At 46.1% G+C, this 18,967-nt stretch overlaps 3 protein-coding genes across 4 annotated transcripts; 2 read left to right on the plus strand and 1 right to left on the minus strand.

Annotated features, from left to right (window-relative positions):
• Positions 1 to 2,210: 2,210 nt before the first annotated feature.
• ptpdc1b (protein tyrosine phosphatase domain containing 1b) lies at positions 2,211 to 5,446 on the plus strand (the record flags this gene model as incomplete). The annotated part of the gene is made up of 9 exons (XM_079742157.1): positions 2,211 to 2,238; positions 2,665 to 2,830; positions 2,934 to 3,014; positions 3,140 to 3,258; positions 3,402 to 3,539; positions 3,723 to 4,693; positions 4,823 to 5,005; positions 5,109 to 5,219; positions 5,305 to 5,446. 9 exons carry the CDS (start codon positions 2,211 to 2,213, stop codon positions 5,434 to 5,436), a joined length of 1,929 nt encoding a protein of 642 aa, XP_079598283.1. The 3' UTR covers positions 5,437 to 5,446.
• Position 5,447: 1 nt separating this feature from the next.
• Positions 5,448 to 10,007, minus strand: fbxw12 (F-box and WD repeat domain containing 12). The gene is made up of 10 exons (XM_079742158.1): positions 9,850 to 10,007; positions 9,699 to 9,736; positions 9,028 to 9,197; positions 8,679 to 8,803; positions 8,305 to 8,511; positions 8,048 to 8,212; positions 7,721 to 7,931; positions 7,302 to 7,483; positions 7,059 to 7,189; positions 5,448 to 6,117 (listed from the first exon to the last, which is right to left on the minus strand). The coding sequence occupies exons 1-10, from the start codon at positions 9,946 to 9,948 to the stop codon at positions 6,018 to 6,020; spliced, it is 1,428 nt and encodes a 475-aa protein (XP_079598284.1). The 5' UTR covers positions 9,949 to 10,007; the 3' UTR covers positions 5,448 to 6,017.
• A 605-nt stretch (positions 10,008 to 10,612) lies between these two features.
• On the plus strand, positions 10,613 to 18,425 carry wnt7ab (wingless-type MMTV integration site family, member 7Ab). 2 transcript variants are annotated; one of them, XM_079741085.1, is made up of 4 exons: positions 10,613 to 11,012; positions 11,517 to 11,743; positions 14,293 to 14,564; positions 16,362 to 18,425. In XM_079741085.1, exons 1-4 carry the CDS (start codon positions 10,942 to 10,944, stop codon positions 16,842 to 16,844), a joined length of 1,053 nt encoding a protein of 350 aa, XP_079597211.1. In that variant the 5' UTR covers positions 10,613 to 10,941; the 3' UTR covers positions 16,845 to 18,425. The 2 variants fall into 2 exon arrangements, with proteins under 2 accessions (XP_079597211.1, XP_079597212.1); XM_079741086.1 differs by having other exon boundaries at positions 10,921 to 11,012; positions 11,543 to 11,743.
• Positions 18,426 to 18,967: the final 542 nt, after the last annotated feature.

Here is an 18,967-nt window from a genome sequence, read left to right on the forward strand (position 1 = left end):
GGTGTAGATCAACAAGAACCTGAGACCTGTTCTGGAGAGCTACTCCTGGACTGGACACATGGGACCACCAGACCACATCTCTGACTCTCTTAGGACTTTGGAAGATCTAAGATGTGCTCTATCCAAGAATGGAATTGAGGAAAGCAGATAACGGGTCAGAGATGGTCCCTGACGTTTGCAGTAATTCTACAGTCAGAGTCACCTTTTGTGTCCTCTGACTTTTCTTCGTAACTGAAGACCATATAACCTATAGCCTGCCTCTCTGACCCTCTCTCTCTCTCTGATTATTTTAAAATATGAGTTATTAAAAAAATTGTAGTTTTGTGAGTATTAAGGGAATTTCACTGTTAATGGCCTGTGCGTTCATTACTATCGGGCAGTAATTCAATATAATGCATCAATGCTGAGAGTAGTCCCTCTTTGCAGAGCTCGGCTGGCTGCTGCAGGAGGCGATCTACATCCTGGCCATGGGCATTGCTTGAGTGAGGGGGAGCTTAGGCCTTTGCCCTGGCTCTCACCAAGTCAGTTGTTTGGAGCAGGGTGAGAAGCTTTGAGACACTTCTCTAAACTGTTCCTCATTAACAGGAGATGGATGGGCTCAGCCAGGTAAGCCTGAAGTAGAGAGAGTTGGCAATGAGAGAGGCGGGCTGTTGTGGTGTGGAGACAAACTTGCCCCACAGACCGTCATCGCTGACGGTCTTGGACAGGCTTCAGACAAGGCGTCTTGCCAATAAGTTCCTTATAAGGGAGGATCATGGCCGCAGCCATGTCATCCATGGGTATACTTTAACACCTATTGCCCCCCGGGTCAGCCCGGGTGGGCCATTGAGGTCTGGTCAGACGAAGCGGAAGCACCTCTCTAAATGAGGGGAGGCAGGCCGGGTTCAACAAGAGATCGGGCTCAGAGCTGTCCAGATGGAGCTCCAAAGCCACTCAGGCCTCACTCACAAGGTACTGGATTAGTTGTCAGCAGAAACCTGATAAAGTCCAGCTTCTAATATTCCTATTCACAAAGGATGCCAAAAATCGGTTCTATTGAGTTGAAGCCAAGAGTTAATTATTTCGTACTGAACTGTGATGTGGAGTTGCAGCCTCACGGTTTTAGCAGGTGCAGTATGCTACTCTTAACCTCGTCTTTTAATGAGATTAACAGCCTAATCCACATGGAGTCAGGAATAGCACCAAAGCATTTCTCAATTGACACTGCATATGAACAGACACCCGCAGTATAGAATTATTAAAGGGAGACAAATGAATGAACTCTGTAGACCCCATGAGGCCATCTACAGAAGAACGCAATTGTACATTTCTAGCTCCTTCGGGCTACTGTCCTACTAAGGAGAGATAATCCCAGACCACTCAAATTCAGTCAAGGCTCCAGCAGTGCTTATCTGCAGCCTTGACAACGAGGAGAACGGCGAAAGCTTGAGAAACGTCAGAGCGAAGAATCCTTCATGGTGTCTTTCTGGAGGTGGTGGATCCATTATCGCTCATTCATTTGATACAGGTAGGACATCTTACGTGTTCATTAGGGAGATAGAGTGGATTTTACCTTGTTTTTTCACCGGCAACTGGTAAAACATTTGAAACAATGCTATTAAATGATTCTTCAATGAAGCAGATATAATAGCCTACCTTTGTCACATTAGGCTGACCTATAGCCTGCCTCTCTGGCTCTCTCTAAATATTTTACAATATAAGTTATTAAAAACATCTGTAGTTTTGTGATTATTAATGGGAATTTCACTGTTGATGGCCTCTGTGTGGTCATTACTATCGTGCAGTAATGCAATATAATGCATCAATGCTGAGAGTAGCTCCCTCTTTGCAGAGCTCGGCGGGATGTTGCAGGAGGCGACCTGCTCTGTAAAATGCATCTTCAATGAAGCAGATCTAATAGCCTTATTATGTCTTGGGTCTGTCACATTAAGATAATGCATCCCTGCTAGTTTCTATATTGTACAGTCAAGTTTGCATTTGTCTTTTATCTTATATTAAACACAGAGATACCTTTTACTCTTTGCTGTAATTTGGGAATTGCTTGTGCTAGAACTTTTAAAGACATGTCTCCTTGTATGTGTTTCAATTGAGCTTATTCAATTGAGCTTATCACTAGGTTGATAAGTGGTATAACAACATTTTGTTTGAAGGTTCTGCTATGACTGTGGATGATGGTGTGAGTGGCTGGCCATTTGGCATTCCATATCAAGATGAGAAGCGGAATGCTGCTGGATTATGGTGGGTAAAAATACACATGGGAATGACCACGCTGTGATTTACTAGGTTATGTGTTGGTCTTTAAACCAACGGTGTACTTCTCAGATTGTCTTACCTCGACGCAAGCCAACCAACCCGGATTAGACATGTCTAAATGAGATCCTGCCAGTGACAGCCCCTCGCTCAGAGGCTCTGATTGTCTTAAGTCTCGTGTCATGTTGCCTGTTAAATATGAACCCAATATTTTAGATTTAAACATAAATACGTAATGCAAATTCAAAATGCAACATGATTTCCATCATATCGTTAAAACAGTGAGAAAATGTACTTCATTCTTAGAGATCGTATGAATAAGTTATAAACATGTAGACATCCAGAAGTCAGTTTACCAACCACTACATCAGATGGGTCCTCATTTTCGTCTCTCTTTATCCTCGTTGTGTATAGTCCGAGCCCCGCGGGCCAAGTACACCATGGTGGGGGAAGTGGTTCGCTATGTCATCCCTGGAGCCTTGCAGTGTTCTATGGGCTGTGGAGGTCAGGCCTGCAAGTACGAAAACCCGAGTTACTGGAGTGAGGAAGATCAGGCCATCGTTGGCCTGTATTCGTCATGGTGAGCAGTGAAGCGTTATTCTAGAATACATTGAATTCTTTTGTATGCATGCATCATATTGCACTCTAATTGCAATTCAAGTCAATCGTTTCCATCGTTGCAGGGTTACCGATGATCTCCTTGCCATGTCCAGACCCTCAACAGAGATCATAGAAAAGTATAAAATTATTGATCAATTCAAAAGGTACATCAGATTTTTCTTTTAAGTCTCTAACCTCTTTTTGTAGGATCCTTTGGTAGCTGTTTCTCATGTCAGGATTTGTTGATGTTAAAGTAATGGCATGTGTGTTTCTTTGTTTGCATTTCAAGAAATGGCATAAATACAGTGATCAACTTGCAGAAGCCCGGGGAACACGCCAGCTGCGGTAACCCCCTGGAGCCCGACAGCGGCTTCTCCTACCGCCCGGAGGTTTTCATGGCCAATGATAGTGAGTAATGTCAGACTAGTAACATGGTCGTCTTCTTTGATGTATTTCTTTTGTTTTCCAGGGGCTGCCTATCGCCTCTTCTCTTAAATGATCTTAAACATCTGAAAACTAAACGTAATAACCTTTCCCCCCCCCCCAACCAGTATATTTTTACAATTTTGGCTGGGAAGACTATGGTGTGTCCAACAACGCAAACATACTTGACATGATGAAAGTCATGGTGTTTGCGATGCAGGAGGGGAAAATAGCAGTCCACTGTCACGCTGGTCTAGGAAGAACAGGTGCGGAAATATAATATATGCAAAAATAATGTCATTATAAATTATAATAATCATTCTAATTAATAGGGCTGTTATAGTATATATTTTGTGTATAGTAGTAGTACAATAGTAGAGAATATAATTGCCGGAGGGTTCCAATGAATTTATACAGTTACGATCATTTGTGGTCCTCTTCCACCACAGGGGTGTTGTTGGCTTGTTTCCTGGCCTACGCCTCCAGGATGACCGCGGACCAGGCCATCATCTACGTGCGCGCCAAGCGTCCCAACTCCATCCAGACCAGAGGTCAGCTGCAGTGTGTCCGGAGGTTCGTCCGGTTCCTCGACCCTCTGAGGAGCGTGTTCTCGTGCGCCTCCCCCCGCTCCTCCCCCTTCACCCTGAGGCAGTTCCTGGTCCGCCAGAGGCACACGCTGCACGGCCTGGAGCGCCGCCAGATGAGGCACCTGCCCAAGATCATCCAGCTGGTGTCCAGGCTGCTGGTAGACATCGCCGAGAACCGGGAGGTCATCGAGGAGGACATCCTGGAGGCCCCGGACATCAACGACGTGGAGATGAGCCTCAGCCTCATGGAGAAGATGAGCATGGAGTACGGACCGGGGGGGCGGCCGCGCCTCCCCGGTCCGCCCACCTTACCGAGGCACGCCAACGAGCCCGCCATCTTCTACCACCGCAAGAGTCTCAGCTACAGTGACTCGGACCTGAGGCGGCTCGGCCCGGAGCTCAGCTTGCCGGGTCAACCCTCGTGCTCCCTGTCCACGGGTCACCTCAACATGGCCTGCATGATGCAGCCTGCCCGGCTCGCTTCCCTGGGCCAAGGGATGAAAGGTTCCCTTTGGGAGCAGAAGAATCTCACCAACGAGAATGGCTCCCTCGTGCTGAAAAGAAAGAAGGAGGTCTTTCATCGCACGGGGTCCTTGGAAAACGACAAGGGATCGTCCCCCATCGGCAGCTTGTTGTTCAGGTGGAAGAGGGAGCAGAGGGCCGGGTTGAAACGGTCCCCTTCTGGAGACTGCGAGGAGTCGGAGGTCCCCTTCATCACACTGCAGACAGAGCTCTCTTTGGAAGCTAGGAGGCTACTGGTGGCCCAAGCACTGGCTGTGGATCTGACCCAGGATGGAGAAGAACAACACCGGCACACGGTCTCTTTCTGGCAGGTACTTCATTCACTTATGTCCACATACACCACACACACAAACACTCTTCACTAGCATTCAAATTGACATGGTCAGTTCCATCTATCTGAGAGGATGTGCGATGAGTGTGGTGGTGTGTCCCATTGGCAGTCAGAGCTGAACCATGGCGGGGCCTGGGAGAGGCTGTGTATGGAGAGGGATCCCTTCATCTTGACCGGACTGATGTGGGCTTGGCTGGAACAGCTCAAAGAGCCCGCTATTGACCGCGAGGCTGCTGAGAGCCTGGACCCCAAAAACACAGACTCCCAGACCGTACTGGATACGCTGGACCAGGTCAGAAATGCCATCACCATGATCTTTTCGCTTTATTTAACTCCTCTCAAACACCTTAACAGAAAGAAATACTATAATAATAATAATTTTTCGTTATCCCAAGGCTCCCAGAATCACATTGGTGTGTGTGCTCGACTGCATGGCCCGTTTGTTGTCGATACCAGGGGACCTGGAGAACGCCTTCCTGCGACGCACCATCAAGGCTTTCACAAAGGTCAGAAAAACGATTTAAGTGTTGTCCTGTACAAAATATAATGACTTCTCTGACTAAAATACTCGGTCTGCCTGCCTTTCAACAGCTGGAAGACGACTCAGAAGGAAAGAGTGTGTACGAGAACATGGCAGTCGTGCTCAAGTCGGTACTCATGGACATGAGACTGAAAGCCATTGAAGAGGACGAGGCTGCCAATGTGTTGCTGTCCACCAAATAGCCACTCACAGATTCTTATGTTGTGTAGCTTCACACTCAGTTGTGTAATGACAGGGCTGAGACCGTTTCTGTGCCTTGCACCATGTTGAATAATAATACATAATACTAATGTTTAAGAGGGCCTTTCAAGCCTTCTTAAACATTAACTTACATCATTATGGAGTACAGTGAATGTATCAAAGACCAAATCATAGAGCAGTTTTCTACAGTATATCATGCCTTAACACTTTGGCGATACACCGAAACATATCAGCCACAAAAGTACGACAGATATAGATTTTACAGATTATCTTGAAGGATTTACCTTACCAAAGGCATTTACAAACATAATAAACAATAATTAGCCACAGTATCTATATTTCAATGCCTCATCCATTACAGTAGCAACAAACCATGATGTTGACATACGTATATACCCATTTGTTAAACATGCACATGTTCATGTTATGCCTAGTCGCCGAAGCACAATGCGTTCTTCTGTTCAGTTCTGTATGACAAAAATAAAAAGCAGGCAAAACTCCTTCTGATGGGCCCTGTCCCCTGCCTCGTTCCAAGCGTCTTCCCAGGGGGCCTCCAGGGCCCTCAGGAGGTAAACGTGTACACCCTCAGGACATCCTTTCCATCTCGGCCCTCTACACAGGCCACGATGCTGGAGTAGTCACAGTCTACGAGAGTGAATCCCCTGGAACACACAACACAAGCCCCTAGGAGTGAAAGACCAGCACACTAGTAGTGTGATGAAGTTACTAAGATTAAGGGGACAAATCCCGCCTTGGTGATCAAACCATTGTGTCAGTGAGTCCTCACTGGTGTCTATTTGTTCAAATCTCTTCATGTGCTAGTTCTGCCGAAGAGCTTTTTGCACCACTATAACACGTGCCACAAATGTAGAGCATAGCAATACCGCACTTTGGGCTTTGTGGTAAGATTTAGTCATTTACTAGATTTAGTAAAGTACTTGCGTCTTGATACGTCTTGATACAATTTGATACAGTTGATACAAGTTTACTCTGTACTCTGTGATCCCAATATAACAAAGTGTTAGGCTGCCATTGTTGGGCATCCGTGGTCTACTGGTTAAAGAGTTGGACCACTAAACGGAGGGTGGCTGGTTCGAGTCTGATCGGTTGGCAAAAATATGGACGGGGGGAGTAGTTGTGCAGCACTCTCCTACATCCTCATCCACGGGGTGAGGATGTACCATGAGGTGCCCTAGAGCAAGGCACCTGAAACCCCCACCTGCTGCCCGGGCGCTGCGCTGCAGACGGTGCCTGGTGTGAGTGGGATTAGCCGTTACAAGCCGCTTTTTTAAAATCTGCCTCTTCCGACATCACAAGTGGGCGTGTCCACCTAGATTTATGACGGATACATGAGCAACGTTTGCTACAGTCCACTGAGTGGGCTGGTAGACGGATCTATCCAGCAAACATCTAGGTGCACTTGCCCACTTGTGAGGTAACCTTTAAGTCATTTTTAAGAGGATGCACATTCTGATGGGATTTGTCCAGATAAAAAAACCTGATTACCTACTTTTTGGTGTTGCAATATATGTTGTTCAATGATACAATGAAACATTGCCTAGATATTTCTAGCTGGGATTTCCAACAAACCAGTATGCTGTACCTGGACATGGTGTGCGAGCCGCCCAGCAGGTGGTAGCGGTTTTCCAGGGTCAATCCTTTGTCTCCGTCTTTCTTCCACGTCAGCACCCGTAGGGAGAGGTCCCTCGACGCTGTCACAACACGGAAACTATCCTGTAGGCCACATCTTATCCATTAATGCCCAGGCTCCGTTGGATCCTCATTTTTTTTTAACACTTGATATTTTGTTGGCTATTTTTCACACAATCCGACGCATACACCTCACCACACTGATGGAGGAGATGGGTTCAGTGTGGTTCTTGAAGCTAGCGAGAAAGACTCCCTGTAGTGAGAAGAGCCAGAGTTCCTGGTCAGCTGCCACCACTAGAGTGCTGCTGTCCTTGGCTTCCAGTATGATGTCAGAAGCTCTGCACTTTAACCTCAAAGTAGACGATGCCACCTGCTGGACTAAAACGGGAAAAGAGTTCAAAGACATACACCCTTCCACTATTACTACTAGTACTACTACTACTACTACTACTACTACTACTACTACTACTACTACTACTACTACTACTACTACTACTACTACTACAAGGGCTCGGTCTCACCGGCCGTATCTGAAGATATTTTTCTAATGGATCAGATTTTGTGTCAGGAACAGAGAGCCTCATTAGTAAATCAACGCCCAGCCGTGATCTTCACCCTGGATCTCCGACTTGTACTTGGTCTTTTTCATGTTGACATCCAACACAGTGAGGGCTTTGTCCGCCGAGCGGTGGCCCAGGGGATGGACGGTGGCCAGCCTGGCAGGTTGGGTGGGTATGAAGACAGCCGCTTGGCACTCGGTGACTGGCAGACACTGGCACTGGGGCTCCTCCTCAGAGACAGAGGTCAAGCTCTCAGCATAGATCACCTGCCACACACAATGGATGCCGTTGTCATGATGTCATCGTTAGAGTCCAACAGGGAGATGATGAGGGAAGGGACCACGTCCCGCCAGCTGAGAATACAGCTCACTCGGGAAAATACCTTTGGACTGGAATTAGCGTTGTTTTTGGATGCAGCGAAGACCCACTTCTTGTCCGGAGAAACGAGCAGTAGGTTGACCGGAAGAGAGTCACATACAAGTAATCGGGAACTTAAAGACAAAGCAGGGCGGACTAAAGTGGACAAGAATCCTTGACTGGTTCCTACCTGTTAAACAGAGAAATATTTTAGTTGTTCTTGATTATCAGGATCATCAATATAGGCTGTGGTACTTATAAGTACTAAGCGCCGTCTCTTACAGAGAGGAAGGAGTGGTTGTTGATGGTGTAGTGTAGTAATGAGCAGTGCGGAGATCCTGCAGCGTAGGAGGCCAATTCCACGCCCGTTCGACCCTGCCAGGTCTTGACAAGGCCTGTGTAGTCTACCGTCATCACTACCCCTTGCTCCCGGTCACAGACCATAGCAGTCAACGGACTTTGGACAGGACTGCACCACAACTGTTCCCCCTAAAAACAAGAAGAATATAAAGAAATTAAACTCAATGTCATATAGGATTGTGTCTATGTGTGTTTGCCCTGGTATAATGTGACTGCTGCCACATAAAAAGGTCAATATTACGGCCGTTAGGGTAAGCAATTGTTGAAGGAAACGTAAACCCGTTCTGCGACTGAACCTTTTGGACATCCCAGGCCCGGACGGTTCCGTCGGTGGAGGCGGTGCAGATGGTGGCGTTTCCGCTGCCAACGTCAGCGAAATGGGCCTCGGTGCCCTCCAAATACACCAAGCCCACCACCCTGCCTGGGGGTCCACCAGCCACACCAGACCAAGAGATACATTGATTCAATAACATTATAGATCAGAGAACAAGAGGTACACAAAGATAGAACAGTGTTGCACATGAGATCAAAACTACAGTTAATGGGACTAAATAAATGGTGGAAGGGAAACCAGCAGTGGAAAAGAAGAGGAAGAGAGAGCGAGTGCAGTTTGTTTACCAAGAGGGAGAGCGGGGCAGGTCATACCTGTATGGCCTCTCAGACTATTGCAGGTGAAGTCAGTCCCGGCCCGCCCTTCGGACATCTTCTCCTCCAGGTGGGAGCGTCGTAGGAAGTATCTCTTCCATGCTTGTCTCTGGTTCTCACACCCAACCACCGCCACGTTGCAAAACCCCCAGTGCTGAAGGCACAGCCGCCTGGGGCAAAACAAAGGACAATGCACTCGGTCGGAGTTGGCTTGTGTATAAAACTTATGATGGGGCTTGCAGTGTAATTGATTCAGATTAAGGAAGGCCTTCTAAATAGCACACATGACTTTTGATATCAGTTATTACGGATCTGCTTAACAAACTTTACAGCGGTTGACAAAGCTACAAAACAAGGCGTTCTTTTTTTCTTTGTGTTGTTAACTTGTTACCATTTTCAATGCACGAAAATGTAATGCATTTAGGAGATTTGCCTAAATCCATCAGCCTACATTGAACACAAAAGAGCCAAACCCCATCCTCAAATTCCCAGGGTCTCAGAGACAGAATATAAACAATAACAACGTCAGATGAATGGGACGTTCCCATGGCAGCATAGTATAACTGTATCCTAGATGAAAACATGACAATAAATCAAAGAAAGAAATTACGCGTAAACCATGTTCTATGCTTTGAAAAGATCTTTGACGAAATATACGCCACAGGACTCACCTCCACAACCAGGAAGTCTCCGCAGCTTCATGCCAGTCCTAGAAATGCGCACAAACACACTTGACGTTGAATACAACCAATCAACATATCTAAAGATACTTTGCTAAATTAAAAACACCAGGAATACTTCCGCCATATGCCCTCTTCTTACCTGAGAAACACTTGAGGCGTTAATCAATTGGTTGTAATCAAAGAAAGTAAAAATATGAATGAGGCAATCTTTATTAATGTGTGGATGGCACGCTTCCATATCTTCACTAAAGATACTGAAATTCAACTCAAGTAAAAAAGTGCTTCACCCAAATCGCAGTCAGATGACTACGGAAATAATAATAGGACATGGGGGATCATTTGACTATAGCCGTACACCTGTCGCTCTCTTTGAGGCCACCAGATGGTGCTCTAGTGAAAGATAGGTGACCTTGCTGCACAAGATAGGTGTGCAGGAAACTTACAGGACCCAGGGCGCACCTGACGTTCAAAAACTAACTTCCGAGAGGGCGGAGGAATTTACCTTCAACACAAGCGCAAGTTAACGCAAATTACTGGTTCTTACTATAAGTACTTTACAATTCAAATGTGTAGTACATGTCAAAGAAAATATGAACTTTATAAAATAATTGAATGTTACGTGATCACGCCTTCCCTCCGTTTTAGGGGATTTTTTTCGTTTATTTTTTATCACCACAATTTATTTATTATAAGATCACTCGGTCACGGCGGCTCAAATAAATAAGAAGCTCCTCCGATCAATCAATGAAGGTAAAACCACACAAGTGCAGTTGTCTTGGGATTGAGCCCTGGCGGGATTCCACAGCGGGGCCCCATGTCTCTGCTGAACACGCCCCAGATGGATGAGCCTGATATATAACCAGGACCTGCGGGTAGCAGGGAAACTGTGAGAAAGAGATAATCGCGCCGCACTCACCCAAGGGTTACCTGTGACACCCTCGCAATGACAAGAGGGTGCAGCAAAGGGGCAACGTAAAGGGACTTTGGATGATATTATTCCGTCGTTTTTGGGCGTAGGCCTACATTTTTGATATTCGTGATCCGGAGGACCTTGGGATTTACCTGCGGCCGTGTTGTTCGACCGGGGAATAAACTAACTTTTCATCACCTCGCTTTAGTTGCATGCAGCCGTGAGTGTGTGTGGGGGGGTCGGTGTGTGTGTGTGCGTGTGTGTGTGTGTGTGTGTGTGTGTGTGTGTGTCGGTGTGTGTGTCGGTGTGTGTGCGTGCACGATGAGTCGGAGAACGCGGCGCTGGATATTAAGAGTTTTACTTTGCCTAGGGATTGTTTATTTAAAAATTGGGTGAGTTGCTTTTGCATCTTGGCGTAATTCCAAAATACCACCCTGTACGTTTCTGAATCAAAAATCAGCCCATAGTGTTATAAAGTTAATAAGAAGCCTCATCATTGTATTTAATATTTTATTTTCCATAATATCTAATTTTGAAGTCCGTGTTTACTGACGGATTGGCCTCCTGCATGATTATTGCCGCGTTTTGCTTTAAAAAACGACGCGTTGGCTCGACCTCTCCTGTTAACTGAGCGATGCATGCCTCTGTGATCATTTATCGATCAGCCATGTGCTACTTCATTCATTTAGTTTGTGTGAAATTTTCAAGTATATGCTGCTACGATTATGTTATTAATAATATCACGTTTTTATTGATTTATTAGGTCTGCTTATGGTCTAGGTTAACTATTTGGAACACGCCTAAACAAAGTCCTATGAAATCATATCATTGTTCAGTAGAATAACACACATAAAGGGATGCCACTTATGTCAGTTCCGTCGTTATTCTATTCACAGTGGCTTTTCGTCGGTGGTCGCCCTAGGTGCGAGCATCATCTGTAACAAGATCCCTGGTCTGGCTCCTCGGCAGCGGATCATCTGCCAGAGCCGCCCCGATGCCATTATCGTCATCGGAGAGGGAGCCCAAATGGGCATCAACGAGTGTCAGTTCCAGTTCAAAAACGGCCGCTGGAACTGCTCTGCGCTCGGAGAGCGGACGGTCTTCGGAAAAGAGTTGAAAGTGGGTATGTTGCCTGTCAGTTCAAATTTGATTACAGTTATTGATTTTTTTGTTGCCGCACATTTACACGTTCTGCATATTTCTGACAAAGAAACATGTTGATCCATTGATCCTTATTCAAAAGGCATTGTTTTTCCTTTTAAAATCCTTTTTAAAAGCTTGAATTGTCCCCGACTGTGGTCCGATCTATTGAAACCAATGTACGTTAAAAGCCATCAATTAGATCTACAAAAAATAGGCATACAACTTCTATAACGAATGGACTACCCGAGTGAAAGTCTTTTGAGTTGAGTCAGTAACCAAATTTCTTGAAAAATGCTTTGTGATTTATGGTATATAAATCACTATCCTTTTTAGTCTTTCAATTGTATTTAACGTTTAATAACACTTTCTTTTCCGTATTATATTGACTTTGGTCAGATGTCCTTTTCGGTTCATGTATATGATCTCATGTTCTTGATAAATTGCCTTGACTTCTTCATCGGGCTGTATAGTGTCACTTACACCAGAGCCTATGTATGGCTGGGGTTTTACTTTTTGAGCATGTATCAGGAGCCAGAGCGGTAACAAAGCTCTTGTGAAGGTTGGCAGCTTTTCATTGCATCCAGGAACGCTCTCCAGAGACCCAGTCTTTGTCCTGCGGAGCACTGGGTGCTGTGGCTCCTGCTCTAAGGCACTGGATCTTACCACGGGTATAATTTACAGTCAGCAAAAGTTAGGCAGAAAGAAAGGCTTAAATTAACCGAACCGTTCTCAGGGGAGCAGAAGTCAGAAAGAGGTTAAAGTGAATGGATGCTGCTCAGTGGATTCAAAGTGATGGAGAACGTGCGGTTGTTACGAGCTTGATCTGAACATTGTGGATCGTTTTCTAGTTGTGATCATGTGTTCGCTGCTTATTTGTAGATGATTGTGATACATAGTATGCATATAACCTATATACAACAATTCTGTAGGTTTATTTTAATATATATTAATGATTGGACGTGTTTGTTTTGGGACAAACTAGATTATTCTGTTGCAGAGGGGATTATCCTTCCATTTTGTTGAAATGGTGTTTCACTATCTGCCTCTTAGAGTTGTAGGCCAACACTGCCTGGTCTACAGAAACAAGAGAGCAGTCCGGAACCATGACTCGGACAACCATACCAAATAGATTGGTCTCACAGATCAGATTAGTGGGGGAAAGCCGAATTGTTGCAAATGAATGCCATTGTAAACAGCAAGCCTGAATTGGGCCTGGACGCATGTGGATATATAGACCCGAACGAACCAATGCCTTGCTGCCTAGGTTCACCAGAATACCCCATTATACCCCATTGTACCCCATTATACCCCATTATTGATCAAAGCTTCGGCATATTGGGGAACCAACGGGACAAATAAGAATGTACAAGGTCAAGAGGCGAGCGATACTCTTCAACAAAAGCATCCGACAAGAATAGTCTCATAACATACTCCGTGTGCAAACCCAATAACAGTTGTAGTAGATTCTTTCGAGTATTGTTTTGCGAAATCTCTTCCCTCCCTGTTTTTATTTGACTTCTCCAGCCTTCCGCTGCTGATCCCAGGGCCGGGTAGGCCTCATGCATGCCAGTCTCTTGTTGTTAACCCATGCACTCAGAACTCCAGGGGAAAAATTAACAATACTGCAGCCGGCGGTGTGTGACTTGCACCGACACGCCTTCTTTTTTGGCAGGGATCCCGTTTACTCTATAAAAAAAGAAGAGAAAAAAACGCCACAGAATTGATGCCTCAAATATTAGTCATTTATTGTTTTCAATAGCGAGGGCATTGGTCCGTCGTGTGTTAGTCAGAAGCCTGGCAGCTACGCACAGTGAACCTGGTTCACAGGACGAGAAACCTCACTTAGTATTGTAAGGAGATGGACAAGAGGAGATTTTACAGATAGATTTGGTGATTATAATGATGATGATAGTGTATTTTACTGAGGTACCGATACAGTCCCCCATATGCTATGCAAGGTTGTTTGTATTAGATAAATGAAATCAGCTTCTTATTCTTCTTGGCTTCTCTCTGGATTAGCTCATGTTCTTCAACGAGGAACCTGACTTTGGGATCCCCCTACGATTAATGATAGGTTATCTTTTCATCATATATAGATAATTTAACCACTTCAGTTTGTGTAAATGATTGGTGAGGCGGGCTCGGAATATATTACCTCAGAGTGACGATTCTGATCTTCGTCGCCCTATGAGTTTGCACAGTGTGTACCAGTTTCCCACTGGATCAATAGCTCTTCCTCCCCGACAAGCCTCTTATTCATACGGCCGTATCGACTGAGCCGCAAGCAGCCATTTTGGAGCGTAGAGGCATGACAGTTTCCAGGTCAGGTCGGAGAACACTGCAACCCTTGAGCACGCCTGTCAGCCCAGGCTCTGATGTAACCAAACACACGGTTAATAAGTAATCCGTCTGGAGTCAAATACATCTTCTCACCCACTAGGATCCTCCCCCCCACCTCCGCCCTGTCTTTTTTAAAACCAGGAACGTGTGTTCTCAATCTCGTTTCCTCCTTTTGTGTCCTCTCCTCAGGGAGCAAAGAGGCGGCGTTCACCTACGCCATCATCGCGGCGGGCGTGGCCCACGCCATCACGGCGGCCTGCACCCAAGGCAACCTGAGCGACTGTACCTGCGACAAGGAGAAGCAGGGCTACTACAGCAAGGGCCAGGGCTGGAAGTGGGGCGGCTGCTCGGCGGACATCAGCTACGGCCTGGGCTTCTCCAAGGTGTTCATCGACGCCCGCGAGGTCAAGCAGAACGCCCGCACGCTCATGAACCTCCATAACAACGAGGTGGGCCGCAAGGTACGTGGTCACCGGCTGCAGGGGTGGTGGGGGTGTGTGGGTGACGACGTAGAAGAGTAGCGCTGATCCTTTTGGAAACGGAACTGTTGCAATTCAGTAGTCTCCGCCACATGCTTTGTGTGTGAAGGGGCAGCTTGCCAGCGCTTGTGGGCAGTGAGGCCAAGAGTAAAAAGGCAGTGGAATAAAGGGCTGCTTTTAAAGGGGGGGAAACTGTTTTCACGTCAGGGATGGATTACAACTCTGATGCCCACACTGAAAACAAGTTGGCAGTGTACAAAAAAGGCATTAACCCCAGTCCCTCATGCTCTGCACTGTTTGGACAGTATACAGTTACCTTTTCCACATTCCCTGACATGATCTAATATCATAACCCACATCAGGTGTAATGTGTACGAGAAGAACTGAGGCTTTGCTTTTGGCGCTAGTTTTTTTAATTCTCAAGAATACACGCCTTCTTCTCTAAAAGACACTACTTTGTTCCAGGTGGTGACGTTAGAGGATAGTTCTTGCAATCAGTAATGTATTCGGATTTCCGTTAAGACCACAAATGCATCATCACTGTTCAAACGATTCAATGAACAGTTTGTGAAGAAGAATCACATCAAGTCTGTACTTTCAAGGTGAACTTCAATCGAATCCAAAGGAACTCTGGAGGATTACTTTGTTACTATCAAAGATAGCAATACCTTATCCAAAGACGGCAAAGGATCTCCTTTTACCCAAGAGGCCGGGTTCACACTACAATTGTAAAGGATTACTTCCACATATTGCACTTGGCAGGGCCCGTCAGTCTTTTCTGCACGCCCAAATTTAGACGGACTGGATCCAGACAGCTACATCGCCCCTCGCCCGCCGCCCACCGCCCGTCTCCCATTCCCCTCGGCTCCGCGGAGACAATACGCGCATGGATCCAAAAGTATCGGCCAGTGTGCTTTTTTTTTTACCTCTTTCGTCCTCCTCTTCTTTCTATGTTTAATAAATGGGCTCTCTGTTTTAATAGTGAATCCCCCTCGCCACCACCACCAACACCACCACCACCTCCTCCTTTAATTATGGTAATCACAGCACGGAGAGAGCGAGCAGGAGCGGCGCTCACAGAGCCTAGGTCAAAGACGTCCGCACAAAGGCTGTCAGGGGTTTTGGTCACAGGAACCACTGATGGATTAAGGCCCCCCGAGATCCTGAAGGGACCCCCGCAGTAGGGTGCTCCTGTGGGGGGGTTGTGTTGTTGATCTATTCCACTTCTCCTTCCTCCCACGTCCCGATCACTTTACTTTGGGGTTTTTTTTGGGAGGGGGGGGGAGGGACGTACATATCATTTTTGAGGACCCGGGATTCTCCGCTAAGAAACCCAGTATACACCTTCTCCCTCGCCCGGCACTTTGCTTTGTCATCGGTTAGGGATTTAACATTAATCCCACTCAGCACCCCGCCAGACGCACGGCTGACATTTTGTCTGCTGTGGGTGGTGGCTACACACACACACACACACACACACACACACTCACAGAGAGCCTGAAACCCGATCCAGTATTTTTGCTTCTGTGTGTACAGTATCACACAGTTATGCGGTCGGCCCCTTTCAATCCCCACGCCATTAGCCGATTGTTCCATTGTCACGTGTATTTCTCACCTTCACGCAAATAAGAGTCTCAAGCTGCTGCTCTGTTTAAAGTGTCTGAATCATGTCTGGGGTGAATCAGCCGTAGAGGGAGACGCACCGACGTATTGACACAGCAGCAAGGCCACTGTCTAAACTGTCTTGTGTCTTGTTGTCTGCGTTGCGCCTGCGTACAGGTCCTGGAGAAGACCATGCGTCTGGAATGCAAGTGCCACGGCGTCTCGGGCTCCTGCACCACCAAAACCTGCTGGACTACACTTCCCAAGTTCCGCGAGCTGGGCTTCATTCTCAAGGAGAAGTACTTGCACGCCGTGCACGTGGAGCCCGTCAAAGCCAGCCGCCACAAGCGTCCCAAGTTCCTCAAGGTCAAGAAGCCCCACTCCTTCCGCAAGCCCATGGACTCAGAGCTGGTGTACATCGATAGGTCCCCCAACTACTGCGAGGCGGACCACACCACGGGCAGCCTGGGCACGCAGGGTCGCGTGTGCAACAAGACTATGATGCAGCAGATCAGCGGCTGCGACCTGATGTGCTGCGGCCGCGGGTACAACACCCACCAGTACTCGCGGGTGTGGCAGTGCAACTGCAAGTTCCTGTGGTGCTGCTACGTCAAGTGCAACACCTGCAGCGAGAGGACAGAGGTGCACACCTGCAAGTGAGAGTATTTATGAGGACGCCGCGCGCGGGGGCGTGTGTGTAGGTTTGTGCGAGTGCGTTTGTGTGTGTGTGCGTGAGTGAGTGTGTACGTGTGTGTGTGTGTGTGTGTGTGTGTGTGCGGGTTTTTGTGTGTGCGTGTGTATGTGTGATTGCGTGCATGTGTGTGTGTGTGTGTATGAATGCTAGCATATTTGTGTGTCTGTGTGTGTGTGTGTGTTTTTGTTTTTTATGTCTGGGAGTTTTAGGTAAGTGTGATCGTTTAAAGGAACTCTTATGTAGACTGTACCACGGCTGGAGACTGCAGCCCAGCCATAGATAACCAGAACTCACTGTTCCAGCAGGGACTCGAAGACGGAGCATACTATTTGTTTTGCACACAAATCCCCAACAGTCCCCCTCTGCGTGGATGTCGCTTTGTTCTCCTTCTGTTAGTGTGCCTGGGATTGAATAATGAATCAGTGCTAGAGCAGGTTCCTCAGTGAAGTCTTTCTCCCTGGTGCTGGGACCCGGCTACAGCGTGACTCATTAAGATGACAAGTGGACTCTTCAAAAGACCTTAAGCTATGGAGGCGTATCAACACTCTGAGGAAATAGCTAATGCCAATGCAAATAATCGCAGGATGTGATTGTTGGACAGTGCAAACTGCTGTAGGTGACTGGCTGGCATTTCGGCCAGATAGAAACGGCAGCATTTGGGCATATTTAACACTGTATTTAGTAATGAAAACAAAATAGATATTGTTAATTTATTCATTAAAAAGACTACTGATTTTGTCTGTTATTGAAGAAAATTGATGACAGGTTGTGGTTGTGAAAGGTATACTTTGTGGGATTCCAAAACAGGAAAATTGAAAATGATCAAAAAATAAAACGTTTTAATATATTGCTATTCAAATACTGTTCTAGTTTATGAGCGTCAAGTGACATGCAAAAAAACTGATTAAGAGGAATTGATCTATGAATGATCAATGTATTGAAAAAAATCTCAAGTATTAGCCAAAAAGATTGATTTGAAATAAAAGTAATTTGGTAGTGAATGCAATTGAATCACAAAGTATACCTCTCAATAATACATTCGTAATGGATCAGTGCACATAGGTACACACACTGTAATCCCGGGTTGGGCTTGAAGCCGACCGTGACTTCATGCCTTGACCTTCCTCTCAGTTGTCATCCCCCCCCCCCCATCCTCTTTGTTTGCTGCTAGTCTAGAAAAGGTATTCTGAGGTCAAAGACTGTAAACTCCCATCAAGCTCACACACTTGTTTAACCAGACCCAGCATTGGCCGATCAGTAACCCTGGCACATTTCCTCCTCTTCTGGTAAATAGTGGTTAATAGATTATATTTTGTGAAATGCTATTTTTATATGGATGTCTTATTTATATCTCTTCTACATATACAGCAGTGGCCATTTCATCACTGTTGTTAAACCCTTCTAAGCTAATAACGTTATGTTGGTCCCTCGCTGTCACTGCCATAGTTGTATATTGTATGTGATAGAAAAACAGTTTGTAATATGTCTGTGTTCACTACTGTGTTTACTGCCTTTCATGACTACTACCGATGGAATACAGAAACAGATTATCACCTACAACGTGTCTGAGAGTTTGATTGTCTTTGCTCCTATTTTCTTTCCCTTGGGAAGTAATAAGATTCATTTTCCATCATACTGTAGAAGATGGGCTGAGATTCCTCTGATATTCTTTTCATCTATTAGATTTATTGTTGACTCACAATGGTACACACACTGAAAAAGCTATAGCATGGAAATTGTTAACATCATCGCGTATTTCTTTTATTGCCTCACCAAGCTGGCATTCATTAACTTTAGATTAAGATGGATGGATTCCCACAAGGTAAACACAACATAATCTGATATTCAATAAATCGCTTTACAGTGATGTTCCCCCTCCCTTCCTGTTAATCATCACACAAGCAGAGACACAAGTGCACAGATAGTCCGCGTCAGCTCCGGAGACAAACACCTTTCCAATGGCCTTTTTCCTTACCAGCACAATGTGGGCCCTACACAAGCCACACACAGAGACAGGGGGGGGGGGGGGAAGAGTCGTGCTTTGGAGGGTGAATGCTATTCACGCTTAATTGAGGGCCCATCTCCCACC

Source organism: Pollachius pollachius (genome assembly GCF_949987615.1).
Source record: "Pollachius pollachius genome assembly, chromosome: 8".
NCBI lineage: Eukaryota > Metazoa > Chordata > Actinopteri > Gadiformes > Gadidae > Pollachius > Pollachius pollachius.